General features: G+C 48.2%; 1 protein-coding gene across 1 annotated transcript in view; it reads right to left on the bottom strand.

Annotated features, from left to right (window-relative positions):
* Positions 1–22,808, bottom strand: part of SYT17 (synaptotagmin 17) — a 41,623-nt gene that overhangs the window by 7,362 nt on the left and 11,453 nt on the right. The window contains exons 6-7 of the mRNA XM_068147400.1: positions 8,446–8,566; positions 7,509–7,664 (exon numbers count right to left, since the gene is read on the bottom strand). Coding sequence (XP_068003501.1) covers positions 7,509–7,664; positions 8,446–8,566 — 277 coding nt within the window. The remainder of the gene's footprint in view (positions 1–7,508; positions 7,665–8,445; positions 8,567–22,808) is intronic.

Here is a 22,808-nt window from a genome sequence, read left to right as displayed (position 1 = left end):
CGCTGGGAGCACTCTGCTCTCCCCAGACTCCGACCATATGGTGTCCAGTGCATAAACACATGAAGTATTTATGATGCCAGATGCAAAGGTCAAGTTCTGATATAAATTCAGCAGGTGGAAATGCCCAGAAAACACAGTACTGACATGAATGGTTTTGTTCTCCCCCTCTCTGGCTGAGGCAGGGTTACACAGCTTTAAGCACAGATTAGATTCTGCTTGAGCTCCAGATACAGAAGACACAGACAGTCCAATACTTTAGAAGCACACAGCTATTAGACAACCAGAAACAATTTTCTAGCAGCAAGTTTCCTAATTATCTATCCATCCACCCAAGAGATGTTATAGTGCCCAACACCATGGCATTTCAAAGCAGAAGCCACTTCTTTCTCCTGCACTTCAGCACAGGGGAAAAAACAAACACACACACACACACATATTTCAGTTGCCTTATATATTACAGGAGGTTCCCCCCACCCAGCATATACAAAACACAAAGTGCCTGAGTATTTGTTTTTGGGGGGGAAGCAATGGGAGAAAAGACAGAGGAGCATCTGTGGCAGTAAGAGAAAACATGGATGTGTAATGACCCAAACACATAGAAGTTTCCATCCCTGCAAAGGGGCACCTAAAGATGATGCTGGCCTCTGAAGGTCATGCTCTCACACAGCCAGGCAACTCAAAATCCAGGTGTATGTCTGGAGAAGCCTGAGGACAAAACCATTACCAGCCTTCAACCTGCTGAGTTAATTGGGACATTTGGAAATCAGCCTGCTAATTAAAAAAGAAAGCTTGCAAAGCCTTGCTATCTCCGTGGCCCACTCAGGGCACTTCAGATCTCATTCAGTGTGTGAGCAAACACAACAGCATCACCGTGTCCCCAGTGTCTACACCATAACTATGATCACCAGAGCTGACAGGGGAACAAAATTCAAGGTCTGAGGTGCTTCAGCCATCTTCTCCTCAACCAGAACCCGAGCTGCCAGAATGAATCCTAGTTAATTTCCAGCTGTAACAGATGAGTGTGGGTCTGAGAGCTGCACAGCAATTTGCTCCTCTCTGCCTAGCCTGGGAGCATTTGGACAGTGAAGTCTGGAGCTGATGACCACCTTCAGCTTTGGTCCCCCTCCATACAGTCTCTTCTGCGAGGTCAGGGCTACTCTCCTCCTCTTCATCTCCAACAACTGTTCCAGAAATTCTGTCATGGATCAAAGCCATCCCAAAACATATTCTGTCAAACATCCAAAAAATGCTTATTAGACAACATATAAAACCAAAACTGGTTGGCACCAGAGCATCTCCAACGCCCCTGGGAGTGAAGGGTGACAGCAGGCCACAGCTGTGCTCACCAGAGGCTGTCTGTGCCACGAGTGGTCATTTATTCCCCATCAACCACCACCCCAAAACATCCACCTCCAACGAGAAGGCAGGATTTAAGGAAGACCCCATCCCAACTGCAATCCTCTCAAGCTGTAATGCCACAGGAAGAACAAACAGGCAAAACCAAAACACTTGAGTGAAAGCAAACCAAACTACCCAGAACTGTCCCATCAGCAACAGGCACCAACAATGACAGTTTTTCCCCCCCTCTAAAAATTTAAACATCACAGTATCACTTAGGTTGGAAAGGACATCATTAAATGGTCCTTGTATTCTCCCAAAGGCAAGGGAAAATGAGCCAACAGAGGAGCCAGGTATACTGCTATTGAACAGCAATCTGTTACTGCAATCAAAGGCTGCTTATTCACTGGCACTTAATTAGAGCCCTGGGATAGAGCATCCAAGTGATCTCAGGGTCAGAAGACTCGTGTTGTGACAGCACTCAGTGCATGGAGACAGGGGGTGGTGGTGTTAGTGCTCCTCTGTAGCAGCCCTTGGCAGCACAGGTACAGCCATGCAGCCTCACTCCTCAGCAGTGCTCCCTCAGGATTTCAAATACTTAAAATGAAAAAAAGCTGCTCCTAAATCTTTATAGGAAATGGGGACATGGTATACATAAAAAACATATTTATAAGTAAAGAAAATCACATAGAATCCTACAAGTGGTTCACAAGACCAAGTGCCTGTGAGCTGCGTCCTCAGCCAATACTTATTTGGGGCGCTTGGTGCCATGGGTTAGTTGATTAGATGGTGTTGGGTGATAGGTTGGACTCGATGATCTCAAAGGTCTTTTCCAACCTGGTTAATTCTATTCTGTTATGATGGAGATCTCTCAAACATTGAGGCCAATCTCTCCACGAACAAGCAAACCCTGTCCCAGCCTGCTTCCCTCCCCTAGGCAGAGCATCAGGTCCTGCTACAGCCACAGCCACCTTTCACAGGAGAACAGTGCAGTGGGATGAGTCCCCCCAACACCACTCTTCATCAGACACCACCAGCCCTGATGCTTGCCCCAGCTACAGTTAGTCTCAGCCAGGTCAGACAGCAAAGCTTTTGCACAGATGGTACCCAGAGCACAAAAATTGTTTTTCCCTCTTTGGACACCCTGCTTCTTTCACAAGCCCTAAGGACCCTGTCATGTAAACATGAAGAAGAGCTTATTTAAATGGAGAAGGACACACAGAGTCACCACAGGACCTCGGGGAGATGCATACTCCCTAAGTGTGAGCCCTGAAGGCTGTATTTTTTATGTGAAGTGATCAAGAGATGTCAAGGAGTCACCGAGATGCAGTTTGCCCTGGAGCAGTGTATTATTTATTGGGCCATCTGGGCTTTACTGCAACACAAACAGCATTACCAACCACTGCCACTAACAACATTCTAATCATTAACAAAATTCCACAGTGCCTGGACTTCAGGCGTTGTCTCACCTCCCACTGCACAGCTCGGGCTTTCTGAAGGCTGGGCTGGGGTTCAGAGGACAGTCTGCCCTCAGCAAGGAGTGTGTGGTGTCTCTGAGAGCCCAACATCCAACCATCCTGAGTCCACATGTTGCAGCTGCACCTGAAACAGCCTTTTTTCTGCTTGGAAATGACCTTGGGCAGCAGTTGACAGCCTTGCTGCCAGGGCCAAACTCCACCTTCCCCACACCAGGAGACAAAGTGTAATTACCACCTTTGTTCCAGGCATGTATGGTTAGGAGAACATACTGTCCTTCAAAGCTTGCTTTCTTTCTCTGCAAGAGGTAAACCCAGGGCTTTCTTGCACCTGAGCAGAAGATGACACATGGGAGATATGCATCACACTGATGAAAAAAAGCCCAGGAACCCTCCAAAAAAGCACATTTCTGATACAGCACACATAGGGATGGCCATTACCTGGACAGCACAGAATAGAATGCTTGATGGAGTAAATGAAAGTCAAACATCTCCACCAGCTATTGCCTCACTTATCTTTTTTCTGCCGGGACATTAGACTTGTTACAAGTATCAGTCACTCTTCTGTTTGCAGCCTCTTTTGATGAGAAGCTGTGAACAGATGATACTTGGCAGCAGCAGCCCTGACCCTGGATGCCTCCTCCTGGAGGGGATATCTCCACCTGAGCTCATCCTACCTCATTTTAGGCACCAAACTGGGAAATGTGAGTTTGTGACAGCTCCAGTAAGCATCTGAGGTAGAAACAGATGGGAAGGCTGAAAACCAGCTTGTACAAGGTGCCCTGCACCAATGTGGAAGGAGCAGCATTTTTGTCTGTAAATGCCAAGAACTTACAGCGTTGAATCCTAGTATGCCTAAGATGTAAAAACCAGCCCACCCCCTGCAAATCTTGGCTAACACAGAGCTCACCCCCATCTTGGAGGCACCCACTGCCTGTCTCCTAGTCTGACTGCACTTCAACCCTGTGTTCAGTCCAAAGTCCAGCTCTCCAGAGCAGCTCCAGGGAGGCAGAGAGCGGAGCAGCGCTGCACAGCAAAGTGCCCACCCGCAGTGTTTGCGCACACAGCAGAAATCCTTGCCACAGTGCACTAAACCCAGGCAGGTTGATCCACAGGAAAAAAACACCACCACCAAAACACAAAGGGCAGGGGAAAAAAGTTAATCACACTTTGTCCAGATAGCCTTGCTTTGCAGTGTGGTACCTGCCAGGAACTTCAGGTGGGAGGGGTTGGTATGGCTCCACTGCTTTCCAGGGAAGCTAAGCCAACATAGAGACAGCTGCAGACTGGGTCCAAAAGATGAAGCTACAGAAAAAGCTCCCATGATTGCTTCTGCAGCTCTCTCTTCATTCAAAGCATCATCACCCACCCTTCAAGCAGGATTATCTTCCTTTTCAATTGGACTTTGAGTCAACAGCAAATTTAATTAACTGACCTAATGGACTAGAGCTGTGGACTGGGAAAAAAAGAAAAGAGTAGGAAATAAAACCCAACTCCCACAGACACACACACCAGAAGGAGCCACCCAGTGTAGCCAAACAAAACCCCAAGCAAGACCAAAACCTAGAGAAAAAGCTGGGGCCTATGCTGCTGATTTGCTGAGACACAAAATAACAGAAAGATCCTCGCATCGCAAGGTTCTGCTTCTCCATGATGGCAACTACTTGCTCTTTATTGTATCTGAGCATAAGATCCCAAAGCCTTAACAAGCTTTCCAGCTGCACAATATGCTGAGATGCCAAGGCAGCAGCAATATGGGGAACACCATCATCCCCACCCCAAGCTGCACGCTGATACTCCTGTTATTACAACGACCCAACGCACACAAGACCAAACTGGTGCCACACTTCCACCAACAAGCAGAGCATCTTCATCACCTAGGTGAACACTGACTGTGGCTCAGCATCTTTGCCACCACTACATCTCCTGACCATGAGTCGCCGTCATTGAGGGTGTTCAGAAGGAGACTTGATGGGGTGCTTGGTGCCATGGGTTAGCTGTTTGGGTGGGTTGGATTGGTTGATGGGTTGGACACGATGATCTTGAAGGTCTCTTCCAACCTGGTTTGGTTTATTCTAATAAAGGTTTTATTCTAATCGCTCCTGTGACACTGTAGATGCCTGTGCATGAGCCCTGATTTGCAGCTCCTCACAAGGCAGGCTCTTGGCTTCTCTAATGACAGGAGGCAGCAAAGACACCAAACCAGCAGAAGAGTACACACACCACAATGTGACCAACACCTCTGGATTCAGAGCCTCAAACAAGAGTCTGGATAGCAGCAGGAGCAGTAAGCCTAACATCATCCACAGCATGGCCATGCCTGGGCCATCCACCACTTCCAAGAGCAGCCACGAGAACCTGGCCCTACTGCTCCTCCAAAAGCCTCTGCATGATGCGTCCCAGCTTTGGAGCTGCTGGTGGCATTTCTGGCCTGGGATTTTTTATTCAAAGCAAGCCACATGTCACTTAGAAAGCAAAGCCCAAGGCACATCACTGAAACCTGTGATTATAAGCCAGGTAACTGCCCACTGACTGACTTGTGAACCATCCACACAGAAAAAAATTAGCCAGGCCTCCACTCAGTAATGCTAGCCTCATCAGTCATGGTGAGGAGCAGCACATCCCCCTCACCCTTCCAATGCCTTTTCTCCTTCTACTAGCAAAAGGGAAAAACAAAGAAGAGAGTACTTCTCACCTGTCGTGATCACCCGATGGAAGCTTCCCAGAACAAATTCATCACTGCACATGCAAGGTACAGTCAGGGTGACGTGCATGCAAAGCAGTGGTTAATTAGTGGTTTCCTCAGCCAAAAATCTATGAGTATGAAGGGCAAGATTTAAAATGCTGATCAGCATCCCTCTTGTTCTAATGTGTTTGGAAACAAACTAATGAATTGGAATTGGACTCCTTGTACCAGCTGTGATACCTGTATCTGGCACGTGAGAAACAAAACCCAAACCACACTTCAGGATATGTTCTTCCAGATGCAGATTCCTTTCTCTTCATTGAAAGATGGTGAGCAGTGGGTGGAAAGCTGCCCCAAGATTTGTGTGAAGCATGGGAGCCCAGTCTGGTGAAGTGTGTGGGTCCCACTGCCCAGCCCCTCTGTTTCTCCAGAGGGCAAGGAGGTCTGCCCCTGATCCTGATGGTGCCCAAGCTCCACAGTACACAGAGTGACACAGGGGGTCATGGCATGGGAGAGAAACCCACCACTTGCTAGGGGTCCTGGCAGTCCTGCCCAAGAACTGCACACTGTGGAACAGCAGAAAAGGCCACCAGCCACAGTGGGTCCATGGCCTCAGTTCAGCACCACTGGTGCTGCCCAGTCTGCAGGTGAGAACTGGGGGATGCATCCCTGTGCTCTGCTACTCCTGCTCTGAGCAGCTCACCCAATTGCCAGTTCCTACTGACCATTTTCATGTCCAAAGGACAAAATAGAAGGCTCAGAAACTGTTTAAAAATAAGAACTCCCATCCCAGCCAAGCATCTCCAGCACTTAGAAAGCTCTTGAGGACGTGGTTTGTCTCAGCTGTGCCACACAAGGCTTGGAACCAAGTCCAGCCCTTTAAAAATAAAGGCATGAACAAACTGCTTACAGAACAGGCAATGGCAGCATCAAATACCTAAGCTACATCACCCCACTGGCAATTTACATCAGGTACCAGAAGTTACCTTTGCCAGTGTTTGCACTCTGGGATTGTTCAGTACTTCCCTCTTACTCTTCCCTTTTTTTACTTTATGCCCCAGTTGGTTGCTGCTGAGAAGAGCAATTAATGCCTCTTCCTCCTCTGCACAAAAGCATTCCCAATGGCACCAATTAAGCACAGGGGCAACAAGGTACACTTCCAGCCAGCTCCAGTCAGGTAGTGTCACCGGTTGGGGCTGTCCCCTTAAGAAAGGGAATATGGAGGATGGAAGTTGGTAAATGAAAAGAATTATCTAAACTAATTTCATTGGTAAAGTGGGAGGAAGCACCTTCTGAACTGGGAGTGCAGGAAGGTATACTGGGCTTTCCAGCACTTTTCTGCAGTCTTGCTTCCGCTTTTCCTTCGGGCAGCAGCTTTCTGTCCTGGGCTTTCTGCCAAGGCTTCGGCCTTGAAACCGATAAGCTATAAGGCCTGTATTAACTGCTTTCCAATTAACACAAAACTGCTTTTAACTTCTTTCTTTCTCTTTCTCTCTCTCTCCTAACCTGCTCTGGGGAAAAGGGGGAGAGAGGGGGAGAGCGGAGGTGGGGAACCCCCTCTCTGCTGAGGGGGGAACTCTCATTTCTGTGTTACTTTATTGTATATCTTTGTATATATTGTAAATATTGTAAATTTGTATATATTCCCCTGCATATCCTACATTGCTTTGTAAATATACAGCTCCACTGCTTTGCTACTTCAGCTGTGAGGTTTTTTTTTCCTTTCCCTTCAATTTTCTTTCCCTTTACTTTACAAGGGGGAAGGGAGGAGGCTTCTTGGCCTTACCCTTCCAACCCCACGACAGGTAGCAATGCTGGGAGAGCTTCTGCAGAGCACTGAGTGCTAATTAAGCTTCCCTGGTGACCCCACCGATGGTCACCTCTCGCAGGGTGGCTCCCTGGGACAGACACTGTCCTGCACAGGCTCATCTGCAAGCCTACAACTGCTTCTTTGTTCAGCTCAGAGAAAACCAAGACCATTGCCAGGTCTGTAACAGCACCACATTTACCTGTGAACACCAGGCTGGCATTCTCCAGTTCTTCCTGTGGAACTTTGAAGCTGAAGGACTCATTATAGAAGGGATCTATTGTCCTGCGCATGCAGGAGGTCTTCTTGGTTTTTGTTAGCTTTAATCCATGAACAAGCTGGATCTTCACAAAGGGATCTGGCAGGGAACACAAAACACAGGCTCTGCGTTACGGCCATCACTGGTCAGCACCCTGCTCCCGAAGGGTGAGCACCACAGGGATGGACCAGGCTGGAAAACAGCCTTTGGTAGTGGCTGGGGCTCGTGGTACAGCACCACTCTGCTCCCATGGATTTGCAGTGGAGGCCAAAGTCAGGCAGCTGGATTGAAAACACTCCCTGCCAAAGCCACAATTGATGACAGCCTCGGTAGAGGCCGAGCATACTGCTCTGGCTGGAAAATGCCAGTGTTCTGGCAGCACCAGGGGCTGGGGCTTGGAACATGGGAAAAACACCTGAGGGCACACACACAAAGCTACCACTGGCCAGCAGGCTCAGAAACAGCAGGGAGCAATGCATGGGCACTGGGAAAACCTCAGCCCATCCACAGAGCAGCCAGATACCTTAAATGAAACCACTGCAACATTAACATTCAGACAGCATCTGCATAACACAACCACAAATGGGCTGCCCTGCAGAACACAACTCACAGCTCCTGGTTCCTCACCTCGGTGCAGAGATGGTTTTTTACTTCAAATACAGTGTCTGTACCCCCTGCTTGATCTCAGGGCAAGCATTCCAAATAATGCAGTTGCTGCTGGCTATGTATATACAAAACAAATATCCAGAGCCTTGTATTACTAGGAACTGAGCATCCAAATCCCCCTGGGTCCCCCACAAACTGCAGCCTCACCACCCATCTGCTTGAAAAGCACATGTAATCTCTGCAGGAGTAATGTGAGAAATGTACTGCCCTTTACCTGAACCTTGGCTCATATCTGTCTGAAGAAGCTGTTTTGCTCTGATGATGTCCACATTCAGTCTTCCTGCACTGGGTAGGTAGTTCAGTGACAACAGCAGCTCTCCCAGCTCCACTTCATTCTGCAGGGAAAAGGGAAGGTGGAAATTCAGAGCAGAGCTCAAGGGGGAAGGGAAGAGCAGGAAGAAGAATAAATCCTACTTGCCTAAGTGCCTGAGAAACAAATTTCAGTCTTAGTCATGCTCTAAACTACAACCTAGAACCATCTGGTGGTACCTTGTGCTGAGCAGAAACAAGAAAGAATATTATTCCCAGGTAAAGATCATTCTTTAATCACTGATCCTTCACCATCTTTTCAGCAGTCATGCAAAGAGGACCTATGAGGAGGAATGAATACAAGGTTAGTAGTTTATACCTGCTCCACTCTGGTAAAATCAGAACCATTTGGAACCATTCAATCTGACATCCTTAACAATGTACAAAACACAGACCCCTTGGAGAAGACATCTTCTTTCCTTCCCAGCCCCAAAGGACCACGCCAGCCACGTGGGAAGTTCAGGCATGAGATGGTTAATGCATCCCTGGGTCACAGGAAGGCAGTTCAGAAGAGACAACCCCTTGGCATCCAGCCCTTTCTACCCAGGGACCACGGCACAGCTTAACTGCGCCCTTGCTGTTCATCAGGCTGTGGTTCCACATCACTATGGCTGTTGAGCCATTGTTTCTTATTCTTTTACTTAATGATGCTTAAAAAAAGAGAGAGCTGGAGAACTGACATCACTGCTGCTCAGACATCACAGCTTAGAACAACCTCTGCCCGCTAGCATGACCTGGCTCCGAGCTGCTCTTGTTCTCAGATACAAAACACACACAAAGAAACAACTCCAGAGACTGAAAACACCAGGCAGCCTGGGCAGGGCAGCCATCCATCTGCCTTGTCTCAGGGCCATGCAGGAGTGCAGAGCCAGGTCTTCTCCAGCAGTCAAACAGTTCAAACCCAAGCCTAGATCAGACGGTTATGGCCCACTCCCAAAACAAAGAGGAGCCGCAGTGACATTGCAATTGTAACATAAGTCTTGAATGTCTGTACTGGTGCCCTGGATATTAGATTATAGGAATCAGAGAGAAAAGGTCTGGGCAGGCAATAAAGAAAACCAGCTCTGAGACACAGTCTGAACTGGCCCAGAGAACCAGCTTCAGCAGCAGATGAGCCAGCACATGAGGTACCCACCCCCGGCAAAACTATCAACACCTCCTGGAGGCTGAAGCTAGGGCTGTGGGAAAGCCCAGCTAGCTCACAGCTATTCAGCTGCAAATAGAAAAGCAGGATTTCCACCAAGTGTGGATGAACCAGAGGACTCAAGCTAAATCCAAGGGAGCACTCCAGGAAAAGCCCCATCCCTCCGCCAGGAGCAGCCCAGCACCTCCAGCCTGGCCTGCCAGCAGCACACAGCAGCTCCCACCGATAGCCAGCTCCTTACCTAAGGAGCCAAGAGCTAGAAACAAAATCAGGTAATGGCATCAGAAGTCTTCCCCCAGGCAGTGTCTCCTCTCATGTTCCTCCTGACTACTCCCCAGAAGGCAGCAGGACGTGTGTGGCATGCAGGAGCGGGTGGCAGACTGAGGAAGTCCTGCACCTCTGACACGACATAGCACAAATTTAATTTAAAGTCCTTTTCTTTTTGCTTTCCACAGAAGATACAGCAATAGGCTGCCTGGCTTCACATCAAAGATCTCTGATTTGGGAGTTGGCAAAGCAACCCCCCTACAATCAGCCCTGCACATCTAGTGAGTGAAGCACTATGTGGGGAGCAGGGTGAAGGCTGAGCACAGCAGCATCTTGACCCAGCCCTCATGCTAAAAGCATGGATCTACAGAACAGATCCTAGGGCAAACCCACATGCCCTCCTTGCATGCCCCACTGCCCCTGGAGCCAGATCCAGAGCCAACCTGGCCAGCATCCAGCCCTAACTGGCCCATCTTCTGCCTGACCTTTCTCCCACAAGGAAAACCATCCAATTTCTTACTCCAGACTCCTCCTGTCACAGCACCTCTTGGGTCACATAATGTGGCAGTGGAGAACTACACAGCACACACACACACACTTACCACTTGCAATTTCCTCTTGCTGAGAGGGCAGAATCCAACGGCATGAGATTTAACACATCCAAGTGCCAGGGTCTGCACATTGGCCACAACAACCCCATGCAGTGCCACAGGCTGGGGTCAGAGTGGCTGGAGAGCAACCAGGCAGAGAGGGACCTGGGGGTGCTGGTTGATGGTAGGCTGAACATGAGCCTGCAGTGTGCCCAGGCGGCCAAGAGGGCCAATGGCATCCTGGCCTGCATCAGGAACAGTGTGGCCAGCAGGAGCAGGGAGGTCATTCTGCCCCTGTACACTGCACTGGTTAGGCCACACCTCGAGTACTGTGTCCAGTTCTGGGCCCCTCAGTTTAGGAAGGAGGTTGACTTGCTGGAACGAGTCCAGAGAAGGGCAAGAAAGTTGGTGAGGGGTTTGGAACACAGCCCTATGAGGAGAGGCTGAGGGAGCTGGGGTTGCTTAGCCTGGAGAAGAGGAGACTCAGGGGTGACCTTATCACTCTCTACAACTACCTGAAGGGAGGTTGTAGACAGGCTGATGATGGTCTCTTCTCCCAGGCAGCCAGTACCAGAACAAGAGGACACAGTCTCAGGCTGCGCCAGGGGAGGTTCAGGTTGGATGTTAGGAAGAAGTTCTATACAGAGAGAGTGATTGCCCATTGGAATGTGCTGCCCGGGGAGGTGGTGGAGTCGCCGTCATTGAAGGTGTTCAGGAGGAGACTTGACGGGGTGCTTGGTGCCATGGGTTAGCTGTTTGGGTGGGTTGGATTGGTTGATGGGTTGGACACAATGATCTTGAAGGTCTCTTCCAACCTGGTTTGGTCTATTCTCATAAAGGTTTATTCTAATAAAGAGAAGGCAGCCCTCTTCTGCCAGCCTCTGTCAGCTCTCACATCACAGTCCTCTTCAGAGTATGACATTTTAAGTTCTTTCAATCAGAAAACCATCCCCCACCACAAACCTGACCCAATAAACACACCATGCTCATGACTTTGTGAGGTCAAGCCATACCCACACACATTGATGTGCCCCAAGACAACACAACCTAAGGATCTAGGAGAGTCTCACATTCAAGGTGATTCAAACTTCATCCATCTAATTCCATCTATGATCTTTGATTTTAGAAGCATAGAATCAATAAGGTGGGAAAAGACCTCAAAGATCATCAAGTCCAACCTGTCACCCAACACCTCATGACTACTAAACCATGGCACCAAGTGCCACGTCCAATCCCCTCTTGAACACCTCCAGGGATGGTGACTCCACCACCTTCCCGGGCAGCACATTCCAATGGCCAACAACTCTTTCCGTGAAGAACTTTCTTCTCCCCTTAAGCCTAAACCTCCCCTGGCACAGCTTGAGACTGTGTCCTCTTGTTCTGGTGCTGGTTGCCTGGGAGAAGAGACCAACCCCCACTTGGCCACAACCTCCCTTCATGTAGTTGTAGAGAGCAATGAGGTCTCCCCTGAGCCTTCTCTTCTCCAGGCTAAACAACCCCAGCTCCCTCAGCCTCTCCCCACATGGCTTGTGCTCAAGGCCTCTCCTCAGCCTTGTTGCCCTTCTGTGGACATGTTCAAGAGTCTCAATGTCCTTCTTAAATTGAGGAGCCCAGAACTGGACACAGAACTCAAGGTGTAGCCTAACCAGTGCTGAGTGCAGGGGCAGAATGACTTCCCTGCTCCTGCTGGCCACACTATTCTTGATGCAGGCCAGGCTGACATTGGCCTTCTTGGCCAGCTGGGCACACTGCTGGCTCATGTTCAGCCAGCTGAGGAGCTTTTCCACAAAGCTCCTCTCAGACCTGTGGCTGGAAGAGCCTGGAGGCATGTTTATCATCAAGAAGAGCTGGGGACTTCTAAGCCTATTGCCAGGACAGTAACAAAGCATCGCAGAGCCCACACCAGGATCCACCTGAGGTAGCCCCCACCCACAGCTCATTTTTATAACATATCAACAACACTTTTAACACATCTGCTCCTATTTCCACTTGCATTCAGCACTGTGTCAGGTTCCATGCAGGCTTTAATTCCTAGAAATTCAGGTACATCTGGTCAGCACGAATTAGGAAACTAATTAGCAATGTTATTACATGCTGGGAAGAGACAATCAAACAGCTCCAGTTGCAAACACCAAGCTTCAGGGATACCCAGGTGGCAGGTTGGCACTGGGCAGGGATGTAGGAACTTTGAAGGGCCTTAAGCTTAGAGCACTGAAAATCCACCTTAAGATTTGGGGTGATTGCTTCTGGATTTGTCCATTGGATAAGATCAGCAGGTGCCTCCAAGACCTGCAGGAACTAAGGAGCCTGAAGACATGTTTATCATCAAGAACAGATGGTGACTTCTAAACCTATTACCAGGGCAGTAACAAAGCATTGCAGAGCCCACAACCTGCAGGAACTAAGTAAGGGGCTTTCCTAGGTCAGGGAAGGATGGTGAATTTCAGCAGGGTGAGGCAGACCTCCACGCTTCTGACACACATTCATGCTGCATTTAAAAAGAAGTCTGATGTTGTGCACTAACAATATCAGACTAGGCACACAGCACCCACAGAGGCATCTTCCCCTACCTGAACCCTCCCCAGCACTATGCCCATAACCCCTGCAGATATCATGGAAGGAGTCACTATAATGTAACCACCAGCCTGCTGTCTAACCTACAAGCCTTTGACAGGAAGCACAGAATTATTGAGGCTGGAAAAGACCTCTGAGATCATCAAGTCCAGCTTATGACCCAACACCACCACATCAGCTAAACCATGCCACCAAGTGCCACATCCAATCTTTTCTTAAAGACCTCCAGTGATGGCTACTCCACCACCTCCCTGGGCAGTCCATCCCAGTACCTCATCAGCCTTTCTGTGAGGAAGGGCTTCCTAATATCCAACCTAAACCTCCCCTGGAACAGCTTCATACCAAGCCCTCATGTCCTGTCACAAGTTCACAGGAAAAAGGTAAAGACAAATCCCTGATTTTCCATAGAAAATAACAGGGATAGTGGCACCTCTAGAAAAAGCTTTTTGCCTATGTGGGCTCAGATTTGAGCAAGGTGAGATACAAAATGCCACACTCTGTAAAGCATGATCCACTCAAGGCAGAAGACAGACTGCCACCAGCTTTAATGAGTCTCACATCAGGCCTTATTTCCCACGCCTCAATAGCATCTTCTGCCCCTTACTGCTTTTCAAGCATGCCCTGATTCCTGTTCATTATTTTAAGGGAAGGAACAGTCAATCCAACCCAGAGAGGCCATCAGGATAGGCAAGCTCAAAGCCAGCAAAAAAGCAGCAGCCCCATTGTTCACAGTGGTAGCAAAAGGTGTTTGGAGAAGGCAGCCCAGCTCTCAGGACAGCTCACCTCTGTACAAGTGACTCAGCCTTTCCAAGGCATTCAGCTCCAGCAGTGAGCTGCCTCTGATCTCATAAACACATTATTTCTAGCTTAGCCACAAGGATCTAGGAAACGAGCTTCAAATCCTGCCAGGGTGCCTGAGGGGACATCAAGCACTCAGAAATGAATCAGTGGCCAGCAGCCACCACCCATTCCACCCTGGCATGTTGGACCAGCACTGCCTCCATCCTGATGTACCCCACCATGCTTGCTAGCTTTCACCTATGACCATCAGCAAGTGAGGAATTAATGAGTGTTGGACTGGATGATCTTTGAGGTCTCTTCCAACCAGGTACATTCTGTGATTCTGTATTTCTGGGTTGCTCCAAGAAGCCCAAGGTACAAGGCAGGCCTCCTCAGGTTTGAGCTGGCTGCACTTCCCACAACAAGCTCATGCCACCCTGTGCCCTCACTGCCATGACAGCTCTGCTAACAGGACAGGCTGGTGGCACAGCTTGTGTCAGAAATGACGATGTGGATATCAACAGCTGCAGCTTCAACTTGCTGGCACAGTGGGCAAAATGGGGATAACACAGCAAGGTTCACTGTGATACAGAGGAACAGAATTATACAATCATTAGGGTTGGAAGGGACGTCAAGGATCACCTAGTTCCAACCCCCCTGCCACGGGCAGGGACACCCCACACTAGATCAGGCTGGCCAGAGCCACATCCAGCCTGGCCTTAAAACCCTCCAGAGATGGGGCTTCTACCATCTCCCTGGGCAACCTGTTCCAGTGTCCTGCCATCCTCATGGTGAAGAGCTTCTTCCTAGGATGCTTTTTGTTTCAGGTCAGGGAGGGACAAGCAACCACAAAGGTCTCAGATGGCTTGTGTGGCCATGGGAGCTGCCCAGAGTGCTGCTCCAGCCCACTGAGCTCACCTGCACTTTGGCAACACTCTCTTGCCTTTGCCACTGACCCCCATGCCCTTCACCTTATTCACAGGCACCTTGATCAGCAGTGGCATTAAGACATCTTCCTGGGGGACTGAGGGCACAGAAGCATGGCTTTTGTCTTGCCACACACTAGAGTCTACCTAAACCTCAGACCTACACAGGGGCCGAGCTGAAAGGAGGGACCCAAGTCTATACACAAGAGGTGTCATCTACCACAGGGCAAGAAGCACCTGAATTTTACTTTTCCTAGGTCTTTTCACCAGGAAACTAAACTGCTGTTGGTTTTGCCTTGACTATTGTGTTCAGTGAAGCAATGCAGAAGTGTCCCCCCACCCTGGCACCGCCTGCAAAGGCATCATTTTAGTCACCATTGTTATGCTGATGACACGCTGATTTGTGCCCAGATCCCAGATGACCCTGGAAAAGCAATTTCCTGTTTGATGATGTGCCAGAGAGACATCAAGTCTGGGATGTCCAAGACTCTCCTAGAGCTCTGATTAACATTTCACTCCTGGCTGTTCCTCTCCACAGCTGCATTACACAGCCAGCCCGTGGGCTTGCAACCTTGGGCTTGCCTGTGGATCCAGAACCTTCTGCAGTTACTGTTTGGGTTGAACCAGACACGTGAGACTTTCTCTTTCCTGTCATCCGTGAAACACAAAGAGGCTTCCTCAAGGGGAGAGGAGTTTTTAATTAATGCCATTTGCACATCTCGTTTGGATCAGGGCAATTGTCTCCACAAAACACCCCCACACACACCCCACCCAGACTGTTTGCTGTGCAACATTCTGCAGCTGAAGCCCTTCCCGGTTCCCGACGGGAACCAGAGCACATTACATCAGCACAGACATCTATGCAACGTTCCTAATGAAGTTTCAGATTGATTTTCCTCCTCAAGGTTATCTGTGATGGTACCTCCAGGCACATTAGAAAACTGATGGTTTAGAACAGTTTGCTCTAACAGGCTTTCTACAGCATCCTGTGACACACAGCAATTATTTCTGGAAGGCTGAGCTATTAAGGACTAGAACCTGAAAAAAAAGGAAAGAAAGAGGAAAAAAACCCACACAAACTCAAACCAAACACAAACAAAAGCCACAAACCAACTTTCCAATGGATAAGAATATTGTTACCTATGTAACAAACTGAGTATGATGAAGAGTCACAAAATCCATTCTAAACTCTAACTGGCTTCGTATCAGTTTGGGTGGACATCAGAAAGACTCTCCTGTGCAAACACCTTTGGGAAGATTTCCTATGGAGATCCTGACCAAGATCTCCATTGACCCTTTCTCTGTGCTCCTCCTCAGTAAAATACACCCTGCAGAATCCTGGTTGTCTGCAAAGGACAAGGAGTGAACAGCACAGAGGGGAAGGGATGAGGTAACTGAGATGAAGCTGTAAGCCAACAGATAAGGATGATGAAGAAAAAGAATATCAAGAAGAAAAAAAATCTCAGTACTGGAGCCTTAAGGACTGGCAAAGGAAAACAGGGAGAGAGAAAACTACTGAAATGATCTAGGGGGGGAGGGGAAAGAAAGACAGAGTGAAAGAAAGATGGTAGAATGTCAAAGCCTAAATACAACAACAAATCACATCATGCATTCTTCAGTTCCAGTGACCTGCAGGGTGGTGGCCTCCCACCTCCAGACAGGCTTTGCCCAGGGGATCTCGCCCACTGGACACAGGAAAGCTGCCAGGTTGATTTTAACACCCTATTACTGAGCAAGCACTGCCCCACATAACCAACCCACATTCCTCAGCAGCAGTTCTGCACTGCTCCTTTCATTAAACAGCTGCTAAGGTTTTGGACAGCCAAAAAGAAAAGGAAGAAGCAGAAAATCCCTGACAACATCACTTTCATATTTAATTCCCATGACTGTCACACACACAGACCCCTGTTGTACACTGACAGACACAGCCTTGAGCCAACTGCTGTGGCAGCTCTCTGAACCAAGCCTCTGCCTGTTCACTGCTTTATATCTGCACAGGAGATGGGTGCTGACATCACTTTCACTAATACACTGTGCCACCAAACATAAAGCATCATCCATGCTCCCTCAAGGATGGTTCCTTGTCAGAACTGCAATAGGTAAGTCAAGGAGCAAGGGTGCCAAGAACAAACTTGGTACATGCACAACTGAAGGTCTCCAAGCCACATGCCATCACCACCTGGCTGCACAGCAGATTGTAGCACAGCACCCAAAAGGAATGCTCTGAAATGAGCAATTACAAGGATGTCAATTTCCTTTCTCCTTTCCTCCCTAGCCATGGCATGGTAAGAACAACAATGCAGTGCTTGGCATAAGTTTATCCCCGAGGTGGGAATCAAAAACTTGCAGACAGCTGCCATAGCAAAGCAACTCCATTTGTGGAGCACATTCCATATTGACCAGAAGGAGCTGGCAGCTCCTTCTAGGGCCCTCACAGCACAAAGGCAACAAAAGCAAGTCCAATACACACACACACACAACCCCTTCACTATAAAAATTACTTAGTTTGAGGGAAGAAGGAATTTTCATGCTATTTCCCCACCACAACCAGGCAATTCCTCCTCCCCCTCCCCCCCCCCATTTGCAGAAGGATCTCCAAGCTCTCATTACTGCTGGCCTAAAACATTTCATTCCTGCCCACTCAAATCTGCCAAAAGAGAAATGAATCATATGCCAATAAAACTTGGGGTCCTGAGCATGTGTTTTGAAATTATTCTTCACGGTGAAACATGTGAATGTGAGCCCAGCTCCAGCAAGGGCTGCCAACTTCATTCATGGTAATTAAGCAAAGCCACACACGTTTCAGGGGATATTTAAGGAGTGCAGAGTGTTCCTATGGGGACTGGACTCAAGAGCTACTCCACGAGCAGCTACTGCACTTTAGAAACATGTTAATTACCCTGCAAGGAAAAAGCCTCCCAGAACAAGCAAGGATAAAGAATTTGGCAATACCTGCACTGACATTTTCTACAGGGACCAAGTCCTTCTGCTTAGTTATTGGCTCTGATGATAAGTGGGATGGCAGCTCCTCTGTGCCACAGCTTTGGACTCAGTCCCCTTAAGTGCACAATCCAAACTAAAAAAACCCAACACTTAGGAGCAGATACAGGCTTTTGCCTGAAGCTTAGCATCAAGTAGTTTATGGCACTGATTCCTCAAGGCTGAGAGGACAGCATTCCACTTGCCCAGATCTGGGATCTCTGGCAAGCTATTGCCAACGTAATGAGCACAGCAATACTGCACAGCCCACCTCATCACACCCAAGGCAAGTTCTCATGCTGTTAGCTAACAAGCAACTACATCATGAAGATATTCTGCTACTAATGACAACAGGCTGCCACCCACTGAGGAGCTCTACATCCCATCCACAGGCCTAAGGACCTTATCCTTCTCCAGAGACTTTCAAGACCCATCTGGATGCATTCCTGTGCAACCTGTGCTAGATTCTATGGTCCTGCTCTGGTGTGGGGAGTGGGGTTGGACTCAATCTCTGGAGGTGCCTTCCAACCCCTAACAATATCCTGTGATCCTGGTCCATTTTACAGCAAAGCCAACAGAACCGTTGGCTGCACGAGCTGGACCATGCCTCAGCCTGGGAGAGAGCCACCCATCTCTGCCAGCACCACATGCATCAAAAGATTCCTGGCATCCCCCGTGTTTTCAGCAGGGCTCACTCATGCTGGCACAGTCCCAGCTCTGGGCTTGATGGGGGCTCAGCATGATGCTGGACAAGGGCTAAACACCTGATTTTATCAGCACACTATGTGGCAATGGCCTCCAGAAGGATAGAGCAAGTGCAGAGGAGATCTTAGCCCACATCATTTAGGCACTTTGCTTTACCACACACCTTGCCCCCACCCCACTCCCACCGGTATAAAGCAAAAAACCTCCACAGATCCTGCCATCTGTATTCACTTTCCTCCATCTCTCCAGCTCATCATCTTCCTAAGTGCCAGTTAAAAAAATAATCTAAAATCACATATTTTGTGTCTTTCATCTTTGCATATCACATCTACAACTGCCTATTTGCCTCTCCCTCCTGTTACTGGTTTTCCAAGCACCTGCTTCAGCGTCTTCTCCAACACGATCTTTATCACTGGGGGGGTGTGGGGGGTGTGTGTGTGCTGCTGCCAGCTGCTGCTTCATGTCAGAGCCCCAGGGCAGCCAATCCAGCCTGGCAAATTTTCAATCAACTAACAATCAGAACTGCACCACAGAGGCTCTGCCTTGCTCTCCAGAATCCAAGGACAGCTTCTGAAAAATAAAGTACCGCTGCACATGGGGCTTTTTGGTTCCTGTCTGTCATGATCTCACAAAGCACACTTCAGCAGGCTCAGGTTCAATCCAACAAGAAAGTAATAAGAAAAAAAAGTATATAAAAATATATATATAAATTGTCAGCCTGTCAAATCTATCATTCCACAGGCAGAATCTTTCAACTAGCAGTCAAAAAACCCTCACAAGTTGCTGGCACGAGCGTCACTGTGGTAGCCTTAAAGTTTTCCCCAGACCATGAGCAGAAAGTAGTAAAATGTAAATAAATCACTCTTGGGTGAACAAAGGGAAAACAATGATAAAGTTCTACACAATCCCAAAAGATAATGGACTTCAGTTAGTAATGTAAACAATAAACCTTTATTAGAATACAATCTTTCTGTCATTTTGCTTCTTTGCTCTAGGAGAGACTAACTTACTTCTGTTTGACCTTGGCTGCACTACTTTGTTGTGATTGGCATTAACAACAACTTCTTTGCTATTTTCTCTTGTCCCTTTTGTGTACAGGGGGAAGGGGCAAGGAGGCAGGGAAAGGCAAAGGCAGAGGCAAGGAGGCAGGGAAAGGCAAAGGCAGAGGCAAGGAGGCAGGGAAAGGCAAAGGCAGAGGCAAGGAGGCAGGGAAAGGCAAAGGCAGAGGCAAGGAGGCAGGGAAAGGCAAAGGCAGAGGCAAGGAGGCAGGGAAAGGCAAAGGCAGAGGCAAGGAGGCAGGGAAAGGCAAAGGCAGAGGCAAGGAGGCAGGGAAAGGCAAAGGCAGAGGCAAGGAGGCAGGGAAAGGCAAAGGCAGAGGCAAGGAGGCAGGGAAAGGCAAAGGCAGAGGCAAGGAGGCAGGGAAAGGCAAAGGCAGAGGCAAGGAGGCAGGGAAAGGCAAAGGCAGAGGCAAGGAGGCAGGGAAAGGCAAAGGCAGAGGCAAGGAGGCAGGGAAAGGGAGTTGCAGCTCCCCTGGTCTTTGGCCAGGGGGGTCCTTGTGCTGTTTATTAATTGTAAACACTGTATATTTTGAACATATTCATTGCATTTCATTGTGGCTTGTAATTTTTCTTGTACATACAGCTCCATTTGCTTCCAACTGAGCTGGTCTGCCTAAATTTAATGTTGGGGGGAATTTTCAGCCCACCACAGTTACCATTATTGAGGACATTAAAATGAAGTTGTCCAATAAGCTTTCTTGGTTTACTTTTTCCAGAATTTACTTTAACCCTCTGATCAATGAACTTAACTTTAATCACCATTAAGATAAAAGATACCTGATTCAATAAACTTAAAATATATATATATATATTTATCTTAATCACTGTGAAACTGTGGGAAGATGATACCAAGCATCATAGAATCATAGACTTGTCAGGGGTGGAAGGTTGGATGTTATGAAGAAGTTCTATACAGAAAGAGTGATTGGCCATTGGAATGGGCTGCCCAGGGAGGTGGTGGAGTCACCATCATTGGAGGTGTTCAGGAGGAGACTTGATGGGGTGCTTGGTGCCATGGGTTAGCTGTTTGGGTGGGTTGGATTGGTTGATGGGTTGGACACAATGATCTTGAAGGTCTCTTTATTTTGTTTATTCTAAAATAAAGGTTTATTCTAAATAAAGGACCTCAAGGATCATCTAGTTCCAAACCCCCTGCTCACATTAGATCAGGTTGCTCAGAGCTGCATCCAGCCTGACCCTAAAAACCTCTAGGGATGAGACTTCCACCACCTCCCTGGGCAACCTGTTCCAGTGCCTCACCACCCTCATGCTGAAGAACTTCCTAACATCCAATCTGAACCAATCCATTTCTATTTTTGTTCCAGTCCTATCACTCCCTGACACCCTAAAAAGTCCCTTCCCAGCTTTCTTGTAGGTCCCTTTAAGGCTCCTTGGAGCCTTCTCTTCTCCATCCTCCCTGGATGTCCTAGTACAAGTATTGTTGTTCTCTTTGCAGTTGCAGTCTGCCAGCTAATGCAAAAAGAACAAAGAAGTATGAAAAGGCCACAACAAGGCACTTGACAAACCAAGGTGTGAAGGACATTTTGCTTCAATTAGTTTTTTTCCCCCCACATGACAGCATGCAAATGAAAGGAAATCTGCAAGGTTAGTCCTGCCCAGTCAAATGGACTTCTCTCTTCTTCTCTTTCCTTTTATAAATAATCAGAAATGCCAATTTCTGCATAAATAGTTTATCTTGAATCCTGGTGAAGTAGACAGCACTGCTGAGAGCAGCAGCAGCTTTCAATGAAACTTTGGAGAGGGGAGGAGGAGGGGCTGGCTCCACGCCTGGCACACCAAGGCAGAGATGATCTTGTCTAATCAAGTCTTTATTAGCTGTGGAATGAATCCATGTTACTAATAAAGAGATACATAATGCAGAGAAGTATTTATCATGCAAAAGCGGGGGGGGGGGGGGGGGGGGGGGAGAAGCAAGGCTGCATGGTGTGAATCACAGGCAGCTAACAGGATGCAAAGAGGAGAGCTCTGTCCTCAGAGCCCTGTGCTGAACCCCAGTGCCAAAAAAAAATCCAAAATTGTTTTAGGCATTTGTAAAAAGAAAAGGAAAAAAAAGGAAAGAAACAAAACCAAAACCCAACTTCCCCCAACATTCTGTGAAAAAGCCCAGGCAGTGAAGGGAGCCCAGGAATGTCTGCCCTTGTCCATTTGCCCTATAAACCACTTCCTACCACAGCCATCCCCTCAGCCCACTGCCACACTACCAAAGCAGATCCCACTGCCACAAGTTTGGAGATCCCACTGCCAGGTTGGACTCTATGCTCCTCGAGGTCTCTTCCAACCTTATGTAAGACTTGACAGTATCACAGTATTGCTAAAGACACACTCAGTGACCCTAAGTTTTGACTCAGGGACAACTTTCAAAACCTTCCTTTTTGCCTGAACATTGTTCAGGCTAATCTCATAATACCCCCAGCTCCTGCTGCAGCAAATCTAGTCCGCTCTCTTGCAGTTATTGAGGTCTTGATCTTACCCCTCAAACGCTGCAGAAGGAACGAGCAAGCACTCAAAGCACTCCCAGCCCCTCTACACACAGAGCAAGGGCAAAGCAGAGTCACAGACTCTGCAGGCTTTATCTAGGAATGCTGCTCAACGAATTTCATTTCCACACATGTCTGATCACAAATTTCCACTTGAAATCAGACTCCTGGACCCGCACCATAAATCAGCAGTGAGGTCAATGGTTTACTGTTCATCTCACCTAATACCTGTGGCTATGCATCCTTTTGTGAACAGTCAAAAAATCAAAGAGTTCATCCTTGGATGAGTTCATCCTTGAAGTAGAGACCACCCAAGTTCACACAGGATTTTGATTCAGCAAAGGCTCTGAAAATTAGCAACTGCAACCTCAGAGCTGGCAGGGAACTGGGAGAAGCAACCCTGTTAGATGCACCTTGAGTGGCACCCCTGTCCTTAGCCTGTTTGACATGCTGTGCTCTTAGTTTGGCCCTTTACAAGGTGCCATGCCTCTAGCTACATTAGTGAAAACTGCCAGCAGCAAGTCTGAGAACTAACCACCGTCCCTGCTTGCAAAGCTCAGACTTTCCAATTGAGCAGCTCTTTTACTGTCTGGCAAGCAGGTGGCACTGACCAGGGCCCTTTCCTGAGAAGAGACATGGAAGCATAGAGACTCTGTGCATCTCCTCTTCCCATGGGACAGTTCAATCTAGTTCAAAACACATGCTCAAACACAGAAGCATGCAACATGCCACTTGTATCAGAAAGAA

The sequence above is a fragment of the Melanerpes formicivorus genome, unplaced genomic scaffold, assembly GCF_026170545.1.
Source record: "Melanerpes formicivorus ecotype bairdi unplaced genomic scaffold, bMelFor1.0.p_v2 SCAF_14, whole genome shotgun sequence".
NCBI lineage: Eukaryota > Metazoa > Chordata > Aves > Piciformes > Picidae > Melanerpes > Melanerpes formicivorus.
The sequence above is the reverse complement of the archived record's forward strand: the minus strand, read 5'-3'. Positions and strand labels throughout refer to the sequence as shown.